This window comes from Drosophila bipectinata, chromosome 3L (assembly GCF_030179905.1).
Source record: "Drosophila bipectinata strain 14024-0381.07 chromosome 3L, DbipHiC1v2, whole genome shotgun sequence".
Classification (NCBI taxonomy): Eukaryota; Metazoa; Arthropoda; class Insecta; order Diptera; family Drosophilidae; genus Drosophila; species Drosophila bipectinata.
The window spans coordinates 194,635-214,642 of NC_091738.1; the positions used below are offsets into that span (position 1 = coordinate 194,635).

Consider the following 20,008-nt stretch of genomic DNA (forward strand, 5'->3'; position numbering starts at 1 on the left):
TCTGAAATCAAAAATGACTCGATGTGGCATCATTTTGGTGATATGCTGTCTTTGCATTGGATGTGGTCAAGGCCGACCACAGATTTTGGAGCAAAATGGTGACCCGTTGTTCAACTACTGGTATACACCGCCTCAGGTCTTTCAGCCGACACCACCGACTCAAGGAGATGGCAGCAGCACTACCACGACCGCCACGCCCACCACTCCCTCCCCGAGATATCTGGCATGCCTGCAGGTGTGCCCGGTCACCAGCGAATACAATCCCATCTGTGGCAGTGACAACATAGTTTACTACAATGAAAATAGATTTAACTGCGCTCTCCGATGTGGTAAAAGTAAGTAAACGGATCGGGTTCCAGATTCTCAGGTGGAAATAATCCTTTTCTCCTCCCTGCTTAGATGTTGAACGGTTGCGAAATGGAATTTGTTGAGCTTTGGGGCAGGAAGCGCGGAAGCGACAGAGATAACCCCCAGACTTGCTTAGTGTTAGTCAATCTTACAAAGCTATCAATGACGTCATGAAATAAAAAAATAAATGCTTTGGAGGCCTCTCGATTGTATCTCTCATGTGAAAGGCCGCCGCCCGACCTGAGCGATCTGTCAGTCCAGTTGCGATTGCGTTGTTTGTCGGTTGCGACGTTGAAAAGATTCAGATTCAGATTTTATTAGTGCCACCCGAATCGGAGGAGTTCTTTGTTCTCCCGTAGCAATCATGATGCTCAGTTATCTCTGCAGTAAGATTTTATTGAACACAGGAAATCTAAACTTACTTTTGGCCACTATTCAGTTTCTCTGCTTCTGCTCTGCCCTTCCTTGATTGCGGGAGCTCCGCCGGATTACTCCAATCCCAAGTCGCAGGTGGAATATATCAGTAACAACAAGCCAGCTGGCGCTGTGAACGCTTTCCCCAATATTGTGCCGATCACTCGCCCCCCGCTTGTGACTCAAACAGCTCCTCCACCACCACCCAATTCGAAGAACTTTGCTTTCAATCCGATCACCCAAACCTGGACCAAAATAGCTCCTGGAGATCCGTTGCCCGGCGACGACACACTCGTGTGGAACCAAAGTAATGACAAATGGCTTACAGGTTCACCTTAGTTACTCAATTTTAATAATGTATATTAATATATTTTATATGTCTGGTTAAAAATACTAAAAACCCCGGCAACATCATCGATGGTGGTGACTCTTTTGGTTAGAGGCTGTTGACTGGTTCTGTTGCCTCAACCGGCAAAGTTCGTCGGCACTGTAATTCAGTTTGCGCGTGGCATTCTCTGAGAATCGCTCGAACTTGGCCATTAGCTCACCCAACTGGGTTTTGATGGCCTGAACTTCTACCTGCACGGCGCTCATGGCATTGGCCTGGTTCTTTAGCTTGACAGTACTGTCCTGCTCCTGCCGCAGCTGTTGAGGCACATTAGTGGCGGAACGAGGACGAAGTAGCTCGTGCATGTGAAAAAGGTTTGGGCTCGCTGCCTTGATCGGAACTCCAGCAGGATCCAAGTGGATTGATTCCCTCTGGGGCTGCTCCTGCTGGCGTTGCAGGCTACGACTGAAGATGTTGTAGTTGTTTTCAAACTGACGACGCCGCATACTCTGGTTCCGGTCCCGCCGCTCTGCCACCAGCTTATACACGTTTAGCTTAATGTCCTCGGGTAGCTGGTTATCACGAGGATCGTTGGGCCGAATGGTAAACTGCAGCTTATCGCGGGAAGTTCGCAGCAAAGCGCTCCGCTTGCACAGTTGCATGAGATTGGTGGGGGCACTCCTAAGCAGCCGTGAGAAGAAGAGGCTTTCCAGCCGTGATACTAGTTCAGCCTGTCGCACTAAACGGTCCAGGGTGGCGCTTACTTGCAGTCCCTGAATGTCACTAACAGCCAGACCCACCATCAAGTTGGTTAGGATAACAGTTACTAGCAGGACGAAGCTTAGGAAGATGATATGGGCGGTAACCGGAAACTTAACGGCGTAGTCCCCGTAAAAAATGTCCTCGAATTCCAGCTCTCCAGACATCATGGTGATGGATTTCAGAAACGACCAAGTGATGTTCTCGAAAGCTGGGTAGTCGTTGAAGAGAACGGCAAAGCTGAGGCCGAAGGCGACTAGAAGGCAAATGTAGGCCAGTAGAAATTTTCCAAAGTTAACAGCCACTGAAATGGGTAAATAAAAAGTGGGTGTTTCTGGATGAACTTGATATTCATATGTACGCAGGTATGTACCTTTTGTAAACATTTGAACGTATACGCCAAAGATAGGAAAACGGCCAACTAGCATCATCAACTCCAGCCAAACGAACAGGATAACCACAGCGGCCACATGGTGCTGCCAAACAGGCACCGCAAGTAAGTCGCCAGTACGCAGGATCTCCGGAGACTAAGGAGGACTATACCCTAAGAAGACCAGTAAAAAGTAGGTACGTACACGTGAACTTACCACACAGAGGAGAACTCCAAAGACAATTGTCCACTGGAGCCAGTTTTCCCAGTATTTTGCATACCCATGCAGACCGTGCGCCATCTGAAACACCTCCTTGCCAAGAAGAACGAGATTCAGGATTATGACACAGTAGCCAATGGTGGATACATAGGCCGGAGCCAGGCAAGGTTCTCCCTCCTTGCAACAACGGACAAAAACTCGAATCACATAAAGCGTAAATAGCAGGACGAAGAGCGTGTGGTAGGCCAAGCTCATAAGAAAGAATTTACGGATACGTCGCCACTTCAAGAAGAGAAACGTCTCGCAGAGTGGATGCATCAGAATTCGCTTCTGTCCCACTTCAATCAACGAGAGGAGAAGCTCAGTCTCGCCGCGCTCCATCGAAGAACTGGGCACCAGAAGACGAAAATCTAGTTTTATTTGACAATCGACGTCGCCGATCTCGTGATCATTAGCCTTAATCGAGCGATCCAGTTTCTGCATAAGCTTTGGAATAATCTCCGGAGTACGCCGGACAATAAAAGACAAGGCCGAGACATGTCCGTCAGTTCGGGCCGTGATGTCCGCACCGTGCTCTGAGGTAAAAAGAATCCTTATAGTTTTTTTGAAACTAAATCAAAATAATTTTTTTTAATATACTTACCTATAAAAGTGTACACACAGCTGCTAAATTCGTTAAGAGCAGCAATATGGAGTGGGGTGTAACCATAGTTATCTGCCTGTAATGGATTAAAAGTATTACATTATTTTAGCAGGCATTCTTCTGATATATAAAACCTAATATCTCTCATTCCATTGAGATGATCCGAAATTGGATTTCGTTTTTAGTTTTGTAAACTAAATGCTTAAATAGTCAGAAACATTTAATTTAAAATTACACAAAGTATTACACTATCTGCTCATTTCCTATTTAAGGAAATTTTAATGATAAATGAATCACAATATGAAAAAAAGCATTTAATCTCCCAGGATTTATGACCCGCTCTTAAATACAAAATAAAATAGCGTCATTAAAAGGTTAATGGCATATTATTTAGACACATAGAACTATAAGCTATAAGCTTTTAGAATTATTACTTTGTTCACATCTGCTCCTGCTTTTAATAGAGAATTGCAGCAGTCCAGGCAGCGGGACTGCTTCACAATGGCGGCATGGAGAGCTGTTCTTCCATCCCGGTAGACGGCATTCACATTAGCGCCGTACGATATGAGAAGGTCTACCGTTCCGATGGACTGCGAGAGGCAGGCCAAGTGCAGAGGCGTCTGGTGACTGGCGTTTCGGCAGTCCACCTCGGCCCGGTGTTCCAGTAGCAGTCGAGCGCATTCCACATAGTCGTTTTCCGCAGCTAAAATTTTATGGGTTGTAACAAATGCCTTGTTAGTTCCTTCACTCTGCTCACCCAAGTGCAAGGCTGTGACCTTTCCTTCTCCGAACTGCGACCTTACATCAGCATTGTGGCTGAGAAGCAATTGGACGCACTTCGCGAACCCAGCCGCACTGGCGGTATGCAGCGGAGTCTCTGTGTACACCTGGGGCGTGTTGGGGTCAGCTCCGTACTTGAGCAGGATTTCCACGCACTCCACGGCATTGACATCTATGGCATAGTGCAGAGCCGAGCGCTTTTCGATGCCAATGTTGATGTTTGCCTTTCTTCGCAGCAACAACAGAATGCACTCAATACTCTTGGAGCTATGAAAATAAAACATTTAATGGATGCAATGTGTGGCAGGCGGCCAACACATGGTGGACACTCCACCCACACACTCACCTAGCTGCACAGTGCAACGGCGTCACCTCCTTTTTGGAATCCCAGCGATTCGGGTCGGAGCCGCGATCGAGCAGCACCTTGGCGATGGGGGCATTGGCGCGACAGCAGGCGAAGTGAAGCGGTGTGCGGCCACGAGGGTCCGCTACATTCGGATCAGCGTTGCAGTGGTTTAGAAGGTACATTATGTTGTCCACGTTGCCAAATACAGAGCAGCAAATCAACGCTAGGTTGCTGTCGCTAGAGTCGGTTATAAGTTCTAAAAGGATGTAATGAAAAAGGATCAAATAAATATTTGACCAAAATGCATCACTTACCAAGAAGGCACCCAGTCTGACACAGATCAAGGACGTGCTTGGCTCCGGGCATCGCCAACAGCGTATCTTCGATCTCTTCCAGCTCCCACAGGTTCTGGTTCTGTTGCTGGCGAGCAAAAATCTCGTGTGCCTCATTACTAAACGCCCCATCATTATTGGCCTCGCTTGAAATACTTCGCTTGTCCAGGAGCAGATCCACGTCGGCTTCGCGGTCGCTCTCCGAATTCCATTTGAGATCGTTTTCCTGAAAAAAGAAAGGGGATGAATGGGTGTGGTACCGAGATCGCCCCACTTACGATTATCGAAAAGCGCACGTTCTCCATCTTCTGAGGCCCCTTCTTCAGTTGGCTATTTGTTTACACTCTTGTGGCCAAAACAATAATAAACTTTCGATTGCGTCCGAATTAATGGAGGTGGAAGGAAGGAGGTGGCGGTGAGACTGCTCAGCCCAGCTGTCTCCAGCTGTTGAACATTTGGTGTCTCGCCGCCGATACGAACTCAGTGTCTTCCCTCTGTCTTCTGCCCTCGGTGCACGGGGTCATTTACTTTTCCATAAAACTTTGCGGATCGCCAATAACTCATATGGACACTCGGAATCGTTTCTGGCCTTAATTAGACCAATTTTGTGGGCACTTTTGCGCCTTTACACTTCGTCGAGCGATTTGTTTATTTTGAAATATTCGAAAATCCAGTTGTTTTCTCGCACCGCTGCCAATCTGTGCTAATTTCTCACGTTCGCGACCCGTTCCCTTTCCTTCCCCGTCCGTGACCTTTGCTTGGAAACTTGCCACTTGGTACCGTTCTTTCGATTTTGCGACCGAGCCCGGCGATGTTTCCCACTAAACTGATCGTAGCGGCTCTCCGGCTCCAGTGGCGTGCATCTCTCAGCGACTGGGAATGCCTCGGATGGACCATATTTTTAATAAGATTTAATGTGCGAAATAGACTTTTAGTTTTTGGGTGGTATATTTACACCACCCACCCACACCATCAAATACGTAACAAATAGTTTTTTTTTAACCAAAAGAATCTTTTAGGTCAGGATATTGTACTTAAATTATTCTACTTATTGTAATTCAAAAATATATTATCTATGTACATATTGTATTCACCTTTAATATGTATGTACCTTCATACAAATCCAAACCTTCATAGGTTTGAGTTTACCGCGCAGTTAAAAAAAATAATTTGCAGTGACAACTCTGGATAAATTTTTCCATCCCTGAACGATTATTATTTAGAGGCTTGCTAGATCTGGTAACTCTAAGAGTTAAAACTAAATTAAATTTAATAAATGGGTTTACCTGATTTACCTGGGTAAATAGAAACAAATGTTCTTACCAATCAAGGCTACCTGTCCAGGTAAACGTTAGAAGGATGAATTTTGAACCTTTTTGGTTTGGAAACATTCCGAAAAACGATTTAAAAGTACATTAGTGTTGCCAACTATCGTTCAGAACGTTGCCAGAATTTCAAAACAGGTACTACCAAGACGACGTGGCGGAGCAATACGCTTCGTAGCTGCGGACAGGGTATATAAGGAAATGCTTCGGCTGCGCTGCACACAGTCGAAAAAAAATTTGGAGAAGAAAATTTCAAAGAGCTCTGGTGTGCGTCGGATGTCAGTTTGTCGTCACTGTAAAGGTGTGTGTTTTAAGCAGTTTCACAAATACTTCCTCGTGCGTCGCAATACAAAATACAATACACTTACGAAATAAAATAAAATGGTTGCGTACTACGACGAGTGTGACGCCGCCGAGCATCCCAAGACCCTGACGGATTGGGTGCGTAATTTCCGCATGAAGCGTCAGAAAATGCGTCGCAAGCTGCGTGGTGCGGGCAGCGACCTGCGCGTGAACGCCATTTTGTCGACGGCCCTGTTCCATGCGGAGCACGAGCTGCGGAGAAAGCAGCAGGAGCGCTTCAGCCGCTGGCTGGAAATGCAGACCAAGTTTGTTCCCCATGGCAAGACGCACTGTGCCAACGATGCCATGGCCGACGCCAAAGCCAAAGCCGTGGAGGCGGAGGAGCGTCGCGAAATAGAAAACAGTCTGTGGAGGAGCGAGCTCAGTGGCCTCGACAATTTCATGCGCAGTCTAAGTGGAAACAACGGCACTTCTGGCAACGGGAATAGTAGCAGCAACAACATCAGCCTGGCTAGCAACAGTTACACGTCCAACAAAAACCTCAGCTGCGCGGCCATTGCTGTGAACAGTTAAAAAGAGACGACTATAGTGCCCGTTTTGTGTGTGTATACTAGGGTCCTCGATTTAATGAAATTTCGAGACCATTTCGCGACCTCTAATGTCAAAATTGAACAGTTTTGGCTTTAAAGTAGTTATATTTTAGACTGAAGCCAACCATGCTATAATTAAAATATAGCGGAGGACCGTCCTAGTGTCTACGTGCAAGCGAGCGCATACATGTGTCTGTGTGCGTATCCAAAATGGAGAACAATGCCTAAAAAAGAAAATGAAACTGTTACCCTAACGCCGTCTTAGAATAGTAGTTTGTTTGTTGTTAAATTAGTTTTATTACGACAACCATTTCTCATTTGCAGTCGCAAACATGTTATAGATTGTAATGAAGAAGAGAGAAAGAGGATGGGAGAGTGTGAGAAGACGATGAGCAAACGGCCTTCGATCGAAAATGGTGTGAGTCATGGCGCTGAAACAAAACCCATGAAGAAATCAATCTGTGCGAACGCCACCAGAAAGAGGCTTGGTTCAGGATCACACTCGGTTTGTAAACATTATACTATTAGTTAAGTTACGTAGTTTATAATTGAAATTCTGGCGAAAACAATCGCGACGTCACAAAATTGGTCAGCAGCATAACAAAGAAACTCAAACACAAGCGCACGCTTGTGTGCCCGTACACACATCCGCACGTCCGTGAGTCGTACGCTTGTGTTATTTTTGTGTACACCACCATGTTGAGCTACTTTTTGTCCGATTTTGGTTTCGAGAAATTCGTCGTGCTTACGATTCACATTGAATCAGCGCGTGTTAGAGAACGAGGCTATTGCAAGTGTAACTTCAGTACTTCAGAGTATATATTAGAGAGTAAACGATCTGAACATAGAATTAATGTACATAAAGTAAGCATACAGAACTGATATTTGATAAAACCTAAAAATAAAATATTGTAATAACTGAATATTGAAATCCAAGTTGCCTTTATTATTCATTCAAACTTCTCTATAAGCAAACAAAATCAAAACTTCCCTTGTTTGTGACAAAACCGCATCTATAACCGATTTTGTTTTGCAGTTTCCTGCTCCTCGAACGTTAATGGCAACGCTGAGGAGGAACGGAATACTAACCAAGCAACACGACGAAATCCGTACGCAAGCGGATGCGGAATTGGATCCGCTGTAAACATGTACAAAGCCACGGCGGTCGCTCGCCAGAAGCATTCGTTCATTTACCGAGTTACTGAGTGAGTCTTCACGTCTGTCCGAGTAACCCCTACCTCCACCGCCCGGCAGTGAGTTCCGCAATACAGCCGATGGCCGATTCAGTACAAATCGCCGGAGATGAGCACGGAGCAGCAGCAGCAAACACCACCGAGTCTCCTCTGCATGACATGACCACAACTGACATGGGGACATATATCACAAGGGGACAAGGCGGAATGCGCGCAGCAGCAGCTCCAGCTCTCATCAGCTTACCTGCGTTTGAAGCTCTCGTGCCCTCATCGAGGCTGTGCCACCACTACCACCAACTACCACCACCTATTCTGCATAGCCCGCTTCGCAGCTGCTGACCACCACCCACCCATCCACACAGTTACACGGTATTTGGTATATCAGCTGCGAACAAATATTGCTTTTTTGAACAGATTTACAGCGAAAAGAACAAGTCAAAAGCATAACCAAGACAAAGGAATATCTATCATATCATCGGCAAATCGTTCTACAACTCAACGGTTCGGAATTTGAGGAGCCACTGTTGCAAAATTCGTTTCACTTCGCATGTAAGCAGCTTGGGATAATTATTTTGATTAATTCCTGAATTGCAGACGTCAGTAATTCTGACATCAACTGGGTTTTATGATTGCTTCACTGTACAGTGTACACACATTGTTGGATCTTCTGTTTTATTTGATTGGACCCTAGGCACACGTCTTCACTTTCAGACTCCTAAACTTTGGGCCTTTCAAAGCCAATTTCATCTTTATTGTAGCGCCACTTCACAGTTGAGCTGTTCCTGTGGGTGCAAGGGCTGATGTTGGATGTCACTGAAGAAACACGCAATAGTTGGTAGTATAGGAACAACCGTCACGTTTTCCCTTATTTTTTTTAGCGATGCGACGCAGTTGAGCTGTGCCTGCGTTCATCTGTATGAGCGTGTGGGATGAAGATACCTTAAAGTCTGCCCAAGCGACACACTGGGCAACCACGTCTGCTCGATGGGATGGTAGCCGAAGCGTAAATCGTTTTTATACTTAACCAGACCAAATGTTCGTTTTAAATATTTTTAGCAGAGTAATCTTGTAGAAAAGAATTGGAATGCAAGGCGAATATTGAAACTGGCATAAGAGGAAGACCGCCAAACAAAGTTAGTAGACTAGGACAAGCTTCAATATTTCCTTTATTTTTTTTTAGCGATGCGACGCAGTTGAGCGGTGCCTGCGTGCATCGGCCCGAATGAGTGGCAGAAGGATGTATCTCTGGTCTTAGTCGACTTGTTGATATCGAAAGTCCAAAGAACACGTCAAGGGGATCAATTTCCATAAGAGTAACCTAGTTTTTTTTGATACCTTATCCGAAAAAATTGCTCGTCCTTTTAAATATTCATTTTAGCACAAAGATGTGTACCCGGCTTCCGTATAGGCTAGCGACAACAAAAGCGGAACTCAACCGAATAACAATACTGAGTTAGTAGACTAGGAAGAAGCTTTACCTTTTCCTTTTTTTTTTTTAGCGGTGCTACGCAGTTGAGCGGTGCCTGCGTGCATCGGCCCAAAGAATGGCAGAAGGACAATATGTGGTCCTAGTCGACTCTTCAAAATCGAAAAACCAAAGAACACATCACCAATGGGAAGAATATCGATAAGCGTAACCCGATTTTTATACCTAACTCGATCGAATGTCTTCTGTTTTAATAATTTTAGCTCAGTACTCTAAAAAGCAAGACCTCTGGCATCCTAATTATAGCTACCCCAACACGGCCATGCGTACCAAGTAGAATAATAGCTACTCCGACCGAATAACCAAACAGAGTTAGTAGACTAGGAACAAGCTTCACTTTTTCCTTTGTTTATTTTAGCGATGCGACGCAGTTGAGCGGTGCCTGCGTGCATCGGCCCGAATGAGTGGCAGAAGGACGTGTCTCTGGTTTATATTGAAATCGAATGCCCATGTTACGTGGCCCTATAGTTGAATATTCGATGGGATCAATAACCAAAGGAGTAACTCGTTTTTGTATAACTAATCCGAACGAACTGCTTGCGATTTAATTATTTTTTAGCACAGTACTTAACATATATGTATACCCTGATGGCGGATAAGACCGAGTGTATATTTATCTCAAACACGTAACTTAGTAGATAGGCACAATCGTCACTTTTGCTTTATTTGTTTTAGCGATGCGACGCAGTTGAACGGTGCCTGCGTGCATCCGCATGAAAGAGTGGGAGTAACAGATCCATCTTAAGTTGATTTCTGTAATCTGGGACGAATGATACTAAGCAATGAAATGAACACCGAAGCGTAACTCGTTTTGTATACCTAACTAGATCAAACTGCTCCTGTTTCAATTATTTTTAGCACAGTGCTCTTGTTCAAAACTTAAACTGGGCTTGCGGACTGCCAATATCGAATAGCTACTCCCTCGAATGTTGGATATATCTTTGCGTTGTTGCGTGGAGCGTCGCCGCCATCGTAAAAGTTAAGATATTTGAAATCGAAACCCTTTTCCTTTATATTTTGTAGAAATATGACGCAGTTGAACGGTTCCTGCGCATATTGGCGGACAGTTTCTCTGCGAGGATGGCATCGCATGAACCTCATTTTTTTTTTTTTAGTTTTTTCGACCCGAATATTTCTGTATTTTAGCGGTATGCGTGCAGTTGAATGTGCCTGCCCATATCACGTCAACATCAATCAAAATTGAAAGCAACGACCGACCATCTCCGTCCTGCCACATTTTAGGCGCCATTTAAGCGGTGTTTGAGAGATGCTGGGAAAAACAAAGATGTGCCTTCACCGAAGTTTCTCTTATATCTCAACCAAGTCCTGGTTTTTATTAATGTATTCCTTGCAGTGTCAAATGACGAATTGGTACGACCGTTTCGATCCGACCCTGTCCACACAGTTGAACTTACCCGTGCACTTTCGCCCGCCTTGTGTGTGTGTGTGTACATGTAGCAAAATTTCTTGAGGCAATGGGAATCAAATGCCAACTTGAAAGCAATAACACCAACACTCAATCGCTGCAGTCCAACATCCATACAACACGCGAATTTGATAAATATGCAGGTCAGGTCTGATCCCAATTAGAACCGCTCACACCTGTTTTTTCAGCAATATGAGTCTGTCCAGCAAGAGGAATGGAATGTTTTGTAGCAAGAAAGCGACGTTTTATCATGGCCTTCCAGAGTGAGATCCTTTCGCTGTCCATAACTTTCTTTTGCACTTCTTGCAGCGATGACGCACAGTCGAGAGTCCCTGTACGCATCGACTTAGTTCTGTATACATAGGTTATCGAAGCGATCCGAACCGGTAGACACGGCAGCTGCCAAGGACCGACGGTCGGAATGTTCAATCGTGCACACCACCGCTCCTAGCTGGCCGAGTCTACGGCTGTGCTGCTGCAAATCGTTAAAGGGAATCCAAAACGATGCATCAATCCATCCAGTTAGGCTTCTCTCGAGCGACCAGTGCGCGCCGCCGCCACAACGACAACTACGACATCTGCGACCCGCAGTTGTACCGCACCTGCTGCTGATGCAGATGCAGCTGCCACTGTGAATGCCACAATATTGCCATGTCGAGCGACATCATCGAGCAACATCGTAAAGCAAGAGATCGCAAGCACGCATGCACGCTGACAAACGGTGTACTCTCGCCTTGTCGCTGCGCCGACTGTGTAAGATGTGAACCTAACGCTTTTACATTACAGCCGAGTTGTCTGCCGATGAGGGCTGCCGCTGGTTGGGGTCTACCTAGACACCAGGCGCACATCGGTGCCCAGTAGAGCAGCCCCTCCAGCTTGGCGCTTCCGGCCGCTGCATCCTCCCCCATCCTCGGGCATTGGACAGAGCCCGCGCCTGAGACCGGTGCCGGGCGCCGGGCGCCGTGACGTACTGAGCTTTGGCTCCTCACGTACTGCAAATTGCACCGCACAGAAATTGTGCGTTCGGTCCACGCTAAAGGGAAACAAATGCGTTTGGACCGAGAGCCGCTACACCGCACCATCACCAGATTCGCTGCGAAGTGAGCTGATGAGTTGTCGTTGTTACAGGGCTGCTGCAGCAGCTGCGCCACGTGGGTTTGTGCCTGCGCCTAGCGTCGCTAACTATCACTTGTCACTTTCAGCAACGGCAGCGAACAGTGATCGGCGATCATAGCCATGCCAAGCCAAGTCATCCATCGATCCATCCGGACAGATCAGAGCAGAACAGAGACGTGCCAGAACAGAAGCTAACGACACCTAGCTAGTCGTTTATCGCAAAAGGGAACCAAATGCGATTAGTGTTCAAGCATCCGAATCCGACTCCGAATCAGAAGATGTGCAGCAGCAGCAGTTGAAGACCATCGGTCAGTCAGACTAGCCAGGCATAGCCAGCGGGCGTTCTTCGACGGCAGTCTAGCGCAGCGGGTTGTCGTTCCACTTTCGCACTACTTTCCTCCCGTAGGTTAGCCCAGAACTCGAGAAACCCAAAATCCATCGCAAAGGGAATCAAATGCGATTAGTGTTCCAAGTTGGAGCAAGGCGGCCAGTGTGCCGTGCTTCGCTCTGCCAGTTGAGACCCAACTCCTGGCCCATCGTTCAACATGCCGCAAAAGGGAATCCAATGCGAGGTGGTACTGCGGCAGCAGGCAGCAGTCGAAATCCCAGTTGAGCTCCCGACAACCTTCCCCGACTCTTCACTTCAGCAATGATCGCAAAGGGAATCGAGTGCGATGTACAGCGACAGCAAGAGGCAGGCAGGCAGACAGACAGAAGCGTGACGGCGCGTCATCCCACCCATGTGACTGGGTCACATACTCGGTGTATGCGCACGTTTCCCTGGAACATCCACTTCCCGCACATGTCTGAAATGCGAGTTCCAACCGGCCTGGCCGGATCTGGTCTCCAAGCACTCGTCACGTTGGTCTCAAAGGGAATCCAAGAGACACGCGCCCGCGCTACAGGCAACTGAAGTATACTCTTTATTTTGTTTCTTTTGTTTTCCTAAAACTATCATTGCAGATTCTTTTAGAAACAAGTAGAGTCAAATCCTTTTGTATTTGTAATGCATTGTTATGCAATCATTGTAGAATTGCTTGTGATTTTGAAAATTGTAAATCCGTTGTAAGATATTGTTAACCTTGAACATGTAAACCCCAAATTTATGTACTAAGCGCAAAGCAGACTCCCGACCTTCCTGAAGAGCAGCCGGAGCACGCGTGAACTAGGCCCAGTCCATTCGAAAGCTGGCAGGGATCAGAGTTGAATAGAAATGAAGTCCAGGCAGAAAGCAGTGAGAACATCGTACTGAGTGCAGAGGCGTTTTTGAACTACAGAGAGGCTTCCCCCCATCCTTTGTACCATCTTCGAGGTCCGTTTCCGTGGCAGAGAGGGAGCATCTGGAGCAGAGGCTTTTTCGACTTTTCTCTTCAATACTGGCAATACTACTACCTTCGAGGGCGGCTATTGCTTTACGTGTCAGGAGAGGGATTGGCATACAGCAACATTGCCAAGTCACTGGGTACCTTCGACTTAGTCCTACAAACCTTGAGGGTCATATTCCACAAGATGGGATCAACCTTCGCAGAGGCGCTTTCGAGAATCATTTGAATGGCTTCAAGCTTTACACCACCTACTACCACATTCGAGCCCATTGCAATGGCCACTTATCTATGCAAGCATCCTTGGCGGATGCGGAGTCTACTAGTAACACTACACCAGTTAGAGTATTTTCACTACCAGAAGCAGCGACGATTTTTTCTTTGGACCACTCACCTCTCTTTTGTCATCTGGAGCAACACATTGTCTGACACTATCACTACTTCTTCAACACCATTTTCATCAAGACTCAATTGTTTTCGCTTTCGCAATACTACTGGACAGGATGTCTTGTGAAACCTTTCGTACCTTCAAATCGCATTCGAATTAGTACCATCATGTTTTACTTTTGGAAACCAATTTGTGGATGTTTTGAACTTTTACGACGCATGGCTTCGCTACCCCCGGGTCTGTTATTTTTCTGGGACGATTCTTCGTAAGGAAGTTAGATTGGTTAGAGGATTTCGAGAATCATTAATTGGACAGCAGCGCGGGATAAAGCGATCAAAGAGTGACGGCGGCGAGGGAGAACATTCGAAGACATGGACGGCAGCGAGGGATTTCCAACGAATAGACTGCGGCGATGGATTCATCGTTTAGACTGCAGCGTGGGATTCCTTGTTTGCAACGTGGGACTGTTAGGGCGCTTAGACGAGGGCGATAGGGATAGGGTCTTCTCTCCAATCATGAAACCACCTTCAAGTGGGATTTTGGGACGGCGGCGAGGGATGCAGACGGCGGCGTGGGATACGGAAGTGCTGACTGCTGCGTGGGATGTCATTCAAAGAGACTGCGGCGTGGGAGAACTAAATTTTGACTGCAGCGCGGGAGATCCTAATCGGGAATATTTCGACTGCGGCGAGGGAATCGTGAAGGATGCTGACGGCAGCGTGGGAATCACTGACTGCGGCGAGGGAGCACTTGACGGCAGCGTGGGATGATCCTCTACGGGTGCTGATAGATTAATCATCGGTGGTATTCCAAGGATATTGAGCCATGCAACACACTGCTGGTGGCGCTCAATTGTGTAATAGTTCAAAGCTGATATACTTAATAGATGCCGTGCCTCCAATATCCGCCCCTGACTTGTCCCATGTCTGGGATAATTTCATCATTCGTAAACACATTTATTTCACACTTCTGGAATACCGGAACGCTATCTCAAAATATTCAAACCGATGATCCTATTTTTTGGATATGCAACAGTTTGGTTGCGAAATAAATTGTTTTTTGAAAAAATGAATTAATCCTTTTATTTTTATGATTGGGGCAGTGGCTTGAAACGCACTTAAATGGAAAGATTTGCGTAAGGGTTAGCTCCAGGTGCGGGCCTGCCAGCTGGAGCAGCAAAAGTCGTGTGATTATAGGCTGGGTAGTAAGTGGCGTTGAATTTGCCGGGTCCAAAGGTTGGGTTGCCTGCTTGACCTGACGGCTGAATCCAACCAGACGGTATGGTGTTGTTGATCGCCCAAACACCAGATGTGGGTAGTGATGGTGGAGTGTTGTGGGTGTGGGAGCCCTGAGATGCCCAGCCGGACGGAACAGGAGCCGGTGCAGACCAATTTGGGGATAAAGCGACCCGGGTGAAGTTGTTTATGGGATATCCTGGCTGGTACGTCTGAGCTGGAATTTGGTTTGGACGGGTGAAGTTGTTGTGAACTTTGTGGCCGGGACTATGGGTCTGAGCTGGAGTAAAGTGCGTAGCGTTGGGGCGCCTGTGAACTGTAGTATAAACCCTGGCAGCCACCATATCCTGGAGCAGCAAGCATCCCAGAAGCACACCTGAAAAGCTGTTATTAGAATACATTTGTAAGAAAAAATACTTTTTCTACCCAGAATCATAGCCAAATGGTAAGACGTCAGCATTTTGGCAAGTGTTCTAGTCAAAATTCAGATAGGAACTGTCTGTAGAATGTGCGCCACCACGGGTTATCAGAAATCATGTGTATACTTTATATATTCCTAAGTTTACTTAAGTATTAGGTCACATACATTGTCTATTTACATAGTTTGTCATCACTTAGGTTCTTATCAAATTTCCATGAACTCGGAGCTCATCATCTCATCTGGGAATACACTGATTTTGGAAAATAACTGTCGGGTAAAAGCTTCTCATCCGCGCGTCATTTGAAAGAGGCCCTCGCAACTTCCTCTGCGTACGATCTGTATATCTAAAACAGCCAAGGATCATAATTGGACTATAATTAAAAGTGGAGTACACCCACCTGCCCCACAAAAACGAGCACAGTTAAACTTTTGCTCATTCAGGTAAAGCTGCATGTTGCTTCCACAAATAGGGGTATACTGCGGAGTGGTAGGGCACCTTCCGAAGCAGTCCAGGAACTCTGGTGTCGGTGGCGGAGCTGGAACAAACGGTGTTATCCCGCCTCGCACTCTCATGTTGTTTACCAGCACCCAGTTGTTGGAGCTCGCCGCCGAAATTGGTGGTGGCCCAGTAGTACCAACTAAATCCAAAGAGCTACTGGTGGTTTGAAAAATTAGAGCATCTTGAGCCTTGGCCCCAAGCCCACCAAAACAGGCTAGTAGTAAAATAGGTGACAAACTGAAGCTCATCTTTAAACTCAACCACGGTTCGTGAGCTACTAACACTACATGGCACATAGTCAGATGCAGGTAATCTTTTAAAAAATAGACAGGTTTTAAAATAAAAGTCGTCTCTGGAAATTCCAGTTCTATGTGAGGGCCTTGTTTATTATAAAATTCCGCTCATCTGAGCCAGCGTAAGGTAGCTACATATAAGTTTCAGAAATCCCCTATGGATTGAGTCATCAAATATCTGGTTCGGAACAAGCGCAATTGGGTAATTTATTCCCTTCCATATGGAAAATAATGGATGTCTTAGCCAATAATAATTGTGTGGTATGGAACAGCTGTAATCCGAGGACCATTCATCGAATAAGATGGCGAAACGTACTGCATGGACCTTTCCAGTTTTTGATAGTCTGTTGCTGTGCCTAAAAATCCAATGTTGGCTGAAAAAAGTTGAAACATGAATGAATTATTTTGTAAACAAAGGCTTTTGTTGTAATTTGCTACATCATTTTGCAACAAATAACGAGGTGGCTTAAAGGTTAGCAAGCCCGACTTATAATCTAAAGGTACCTGGTTCGAATCCTGCTCGGACCATAAATAAAATGTCGATGTATTACATTTTCTTTTTTGTTTAATGTTTTTGAAGTACAGTGGGTCGCAGCTTATTTCGACCAGCCCCTTGAAAAAAATTTGAATCAGTATATCTGGTAAACTATATGAGGTATTAAAATAATTCAAATGCAGATTTTTAGTTTTACTTTTCAACAACAAATATATGTTTCTATTTAATTTTTAAGATTTTTTTTACATTTATTAATAATATTTAAAGAAAAATACCGCTGAAAATACCGCCGCAGCTTATTTCAACCAGTCAATTTTCAGCACTGCCATGATCCGTTATTTTCCAAGAAACTTTTTTTTTTTGTTACATCGGCTTACATTTGTTATTTACTAACTAGTTGTGTTGGATTTCATCAACTTTGTGCCTTTTTTTCCGCAATATATCAATTAAATCAAAATGGGACCCCGAACCTCTTTAGAGAAGAGAGAAGATGTGCTCCGTCACTTCAAAAACGGACTTTCTCGCCGGAAAATTGCGGAAATGGTTGCTCTTAGTGACTCTACAGTACAGAGTATTATTTACCGTTTTGTTCGCGAGAACAGAACGCATGACAAGGGCCGAAAAGCCCCAAACAAAATTTTTAATGAGACGGACGAGCGTTATATTGTCCGAAAAATCCGGGAAAACCCTAAACTTTCGGCTCCAAAAGTGGCTGCCCAAGTGGAGACAGAGCTGGGCAAGTCTTGCCACCCAGACACCATCCGACGAGTTCTGCACAGCCAGGGGTTTAATGGTCGAATTGCACGAAAGAAGCCTTTCATTAGTGCAAAAAACCAGAAGGCAAGATTAAAATTCGCCATGGACCATATGAACAAGGACGAAACTTTTTGGCAGTCTGTAATATTCGCAGATGAGTCCAAATTTAATATTTTTGGCTCTGATGGAGCATCTTATGTCTGGCGTAAGCCAAACACAGAGCTCCATAATAAAAACCTAAAGGCGACTGTTAAACATGGCGGTGGCAGCGTCATGGTTTGGGCCTGTATGTCGTCAGCGGGAGTCGGGAAGCTGCATTTTATAGAGTCAACAATGGACAAGACCCAGTACCTCGACGTCTTGAAGAAAAATTTGGTCCAAAGTGCGGAGAAACTGGGAATTCAAGAGCAATTCCGGTTCTACCAAGACAATGACCCGAAACATAAGTCGGGCATTGTGCAGACTTGGCTAATATGGAATTGCCCCCACGTTATGCAACCTCCCGCCCAGTCACCGGATATGAACGTGATTGAAAATCTATGGGCAATATTGGACCAAAATATAAGGAAACGCCAGATAAAAAACAAAAAAGATCTGAAGAACGCTTTGGAGGAGGAGTGGGAAAAAATAACCCCAGATGTAACCAAAAAATTGGTAGATTCCATGCCAAAACGGCTTAAAATGGTTATAGATAATAAGGGGGGGCATACTAAATATTAATTTTGTTGATTTTTTTAATTTAAGTTAGGTTTAAAACATTTTTGACTAGCTGGTTGAAATAAGCTGCGACGCTATTTTTAGTTGTATTTTTCTTTAAATATTATTATTAAATGTATAAAAAATCTTAGAAAATAAATAGAAACATATATTTGTTGTTGAAAAGTAAAACTAAAAATCTGCATTTGAATTATTTTGATACCTTTTTTAGTTCACGAGATATTTAGCTTTGAGTTTTTTTTAGGGTGCTGGTTGAAATAAGCTGCGACCCACTGTACATAAACCTAGAAAATAGGTTTAACTTTACGGAAAAAGTTAAAAAGAATGCATTTTGAAATAATCATATATTCAAACACAATTTTCACGAATCTTTCTTGTAATTTTACAACAAATAAAGAAGCGGTGTAATGGTGAACGCGCCCGCCCTTTAAACCAATAGAACCGAGTTCGATTCCGGCTTCCACCAAAAATTTCTCTCAAGTTCTTTTATTTTGTTTGTTTAATACATTTATTTTTTTATTTTTATTTATATTTAAAAAATATTGTAAATAAAAGATTTAAAAAAATGGTAGAAAACGTATTCCAGAATAATTTTAATTCAAGGCTTTTTAGGCAAAAGCTTTTTCTTCAACATTTGTTAAACTTCGAAAGTGCAGTGTAGTCGATGTAAAGTTAATCACTAGCAAGTGCAGGTGATGGCCTAGAGGTGAAGATCATTGATCGGAAACCCGAACGTACCTGAGTTCGATCCCTACTTAAGGTAAGTCTGTATTTCAAAACTTAAGTTGTTTAGTAAATGAATATTAAATTAGTGTAAAAATAAGTTAAATTATAAACAATATATATTAAAATTAAAATAACTCAAGTAATAAGAAGTTTTAATGTAATTAATAGGTTTTCAGAGGTGGGGGTTTCATCAGTAATAAGTAAGTACAACTAAATTTCAAGTCTGATAAATAAATATATAAATATAATAATAATACTGAAATACAATTTCCCATCCCTAACATGTTCACCATCTCTAACAAAACAATTTGAAATGTAAAATTTCCCATCCCTGATCATATAACATGAGCGGAAACGGAAACGTGTAGAATTTTCAAACACTATGTTAAAAAATACTGTTATTAGGGCAATGTAAAAATGTTACTTAACATTCCCAATTCTCAACATTTAATAATGCGATCCCATGTTTAGTAAATTCCAAAATGACTTTTTGAATCCCTTTATCAGCGGTGGCCTTTCTTTATATTTAGGTAATTTTTTTTAATTTTATACTAATAATGGATATTTCGATCCCTTTAGGCATAATCACAAAGCTAATCTTTTCAACTCACGATTCGCATTGGATTTACTCACAGTTTGAGGTGCGAGGTACAATCCTTGGTTCAGGAGGCTCTTCTCGGTTTTCCTCGGGCTTTAGAGCCTCTTTTTGGTTGGTCCGCTCATAAATAGGGCTCACTGTTCTTTGTAGGCACTTCCCCATGTGAAGACCCTCTCTAGATCGACCACACCGACATATACCCAGTAGGTTTTTATACATTTCCGGGGAAAAAAAGCGGGACTCGCCCTGGTTATTGTGTCTAATCGGACAAAGATCTGTGAAAAAGCGTCTATTTTAGGATATACCCATAGCCAGGTTTATAATATTGAACCTTTCAGTTTTAGGTGTTGCCTTAGTTGGGTATCAATCTCGTTTTGGTGGTAGAACTTGTTGGTATCCTTTTCGGCAACCTGAGACCACACCTTTGGGTAGTTACGCCGGGACTTGTGCTCCATGCGCACCTGCTCCTTCCTTAACGGAACAGTCAGTGTATGTTTTAATCATAATATTTTATATTTACGTTAATGGTCTTACACTTTTCCAATTACTTTTCCTGGATCCATTCCAATCTGCAGTAT

The 20,008-nt window shown here is 44.4% G+C and overlaps 6 protein-coding genes across 13 annotated transcripts; 3 read left to right on the forward strand and 3 right to left on the reverse strand.

The window, feature by feature from the left end:
• Window positions 1-13: 13 nt before the first annotated feature.
• Kaz1-ORFB lies at window positions 14-545 on the forward strand. Its single transcript, XM_017235642.3, has 2 exons — window positions 14-335; window positions 400-545. Exons 1-2 carry the CDS (start codon window positions 14-16, stop codon window positions 429-431), a joined length of 354 nt encoding a protein of 117 aa, XP_017091131.2. The 3' UTR covers window positions 432-545.
• pyx (transient receptor potential channel pyrexia) lies at window positions 84-6,004 on the reverse strand. 7 transcript variants are annotated; one of them, XM_070279386.1, is made up of 11 exons: window positions 5,864-6,004; window positions 5,635-5,798; window positions 4,819-5,423; window positions 4,523-4,766; window positions 4,209-4,464; window positions 3,840-4,129; window positions 3,517-3,785; window positions 3,083-3,158; window positions 2,437-3,014; window positions 2,223-2,376; window positions 84-2,153 (listed from the first exon to the last, which is right to left on the reverse strand). In XM_070279386.1, the coding sequence occupies exons 3-11, from the start codon at window positions 4,843-4,845 to the stop codon at window positions 1,174-1,176; spliced, it is 2,874 nt and encodes a 957-aa protein (XP_070135487.1). In that variant the 5' UTR covers window positions 4,846-5,423; window positions 5,635-5,798; window positions 5,864-6,004; the 3' UTR covers window positions 84-1,173. The 7 variants fall into 7 exon arrangements, with proteins under 7 accessions (XP_070135487.1, XP_070135483.1, XP_070135484.1 ...); XM_070279382.1 differs by having other exon boundaries at window positions 84-2,376; window positions 5,635-5,785; XM_070279383.1 differs by having other exon boundaries at window positions 84-2,376; window positions 4,819-5,413.
• LOC108121510 (uncharacterized) lies at window positions 596-1,176 on the forward strand. Its single transcript, XM_017235643.3, has 2 exons — window positions 596-734; window positions 788-1,176. Exons 1-2 carry the CDS (start codon window positions 713-715, stop codon window positions 1,099-1,101), a joined length of 336 nt encoding a protein of 111 aa, XP_017091132.1. The 5' UTR covers window positions 596-712; the 3' UTR covers window positions 1,102-1,176.
• Window positions 6,005-6,013: 9 nt separating the features above from the next.
• Window positions 6,014-14,761, forward strand: LOC108121472 (uncharacterized). Of its 2 annotated transcripts, XR_001773127.3 has the most exons (3): window positions 6,014-6,166; window positions 7,083-7,263; window positions 7,795-14,761. XR_001773127.3 is itself a non-coding variant. In XM_070279391.1 (2 exons), exon 1 carries the CDS (start codon window positions 6,247-6,249, stop codon window positions 6,739-6,741), a length of 495 nt encoding a protein of 164 aa, XP_070135492.1. In that variant the 5' UTR covers window positions 6,079-6,246; the 3' UTR covers window positions 6,742-7,263; window positions 7,795-14,761. The 2 variants fall into 2 exon arrangements, 1 of the variants encoding a protein (XP_070135492.1); XM_070279391.1 differs by having other exon boundaries at window positions 6,079-7,263.
• Window positions 14,762-15,447: 686 nt separating this feature from the next.
• LOC108121471 (uncharacterized) lies at window positions 15,448-16,167 on the reverse strand. Its single transcript, XM_043214211.2, has 2 exons — window positions 15,744-16,167; window positions 15,448-15,689 (listed from the first exon to the last, which is right to left on the reverse strand). Exons 1-2 carry the CDS (start codon window positions 16,138-16,140, stop codon window positions 15,631-15,633), a joined length of 456 nt encoding a protein of 151 aa, XP_043070146.1. The 5' UTR covers window positions 16,141-16,167; the 3' UTR covers window positions 15,448-15,630.
• Window positions 16,168-16,300: 133 nt separating this feature from the next.
• On the reverse strand, window positions 16,301-19,999 carry LOC108121468 (uncharacterized). Its single transcript, XM_017235577.3, has 4 exons — window positions 19,965-19,999; window positions 19,762-19,901; window positions 19,466-19,705; window positions 16,301-16,511 (listed from the first exon to the last, which is right to left on the reverse strand). The coding sequence occupies exons 1-4, from the start codon at window positions 19,991-19,993 to the stop codon at window positions 16,378-16,380; spliced, it is 543 nt and encodes a 180-aa protein (XP_017091066.2). The 5' UTR covers window positions 19,994-19,999; the 3' UTR covers window positions 16,301-16,377.
• Window positions 20,000-20,008: the final 9 nt, after the last annotated feature.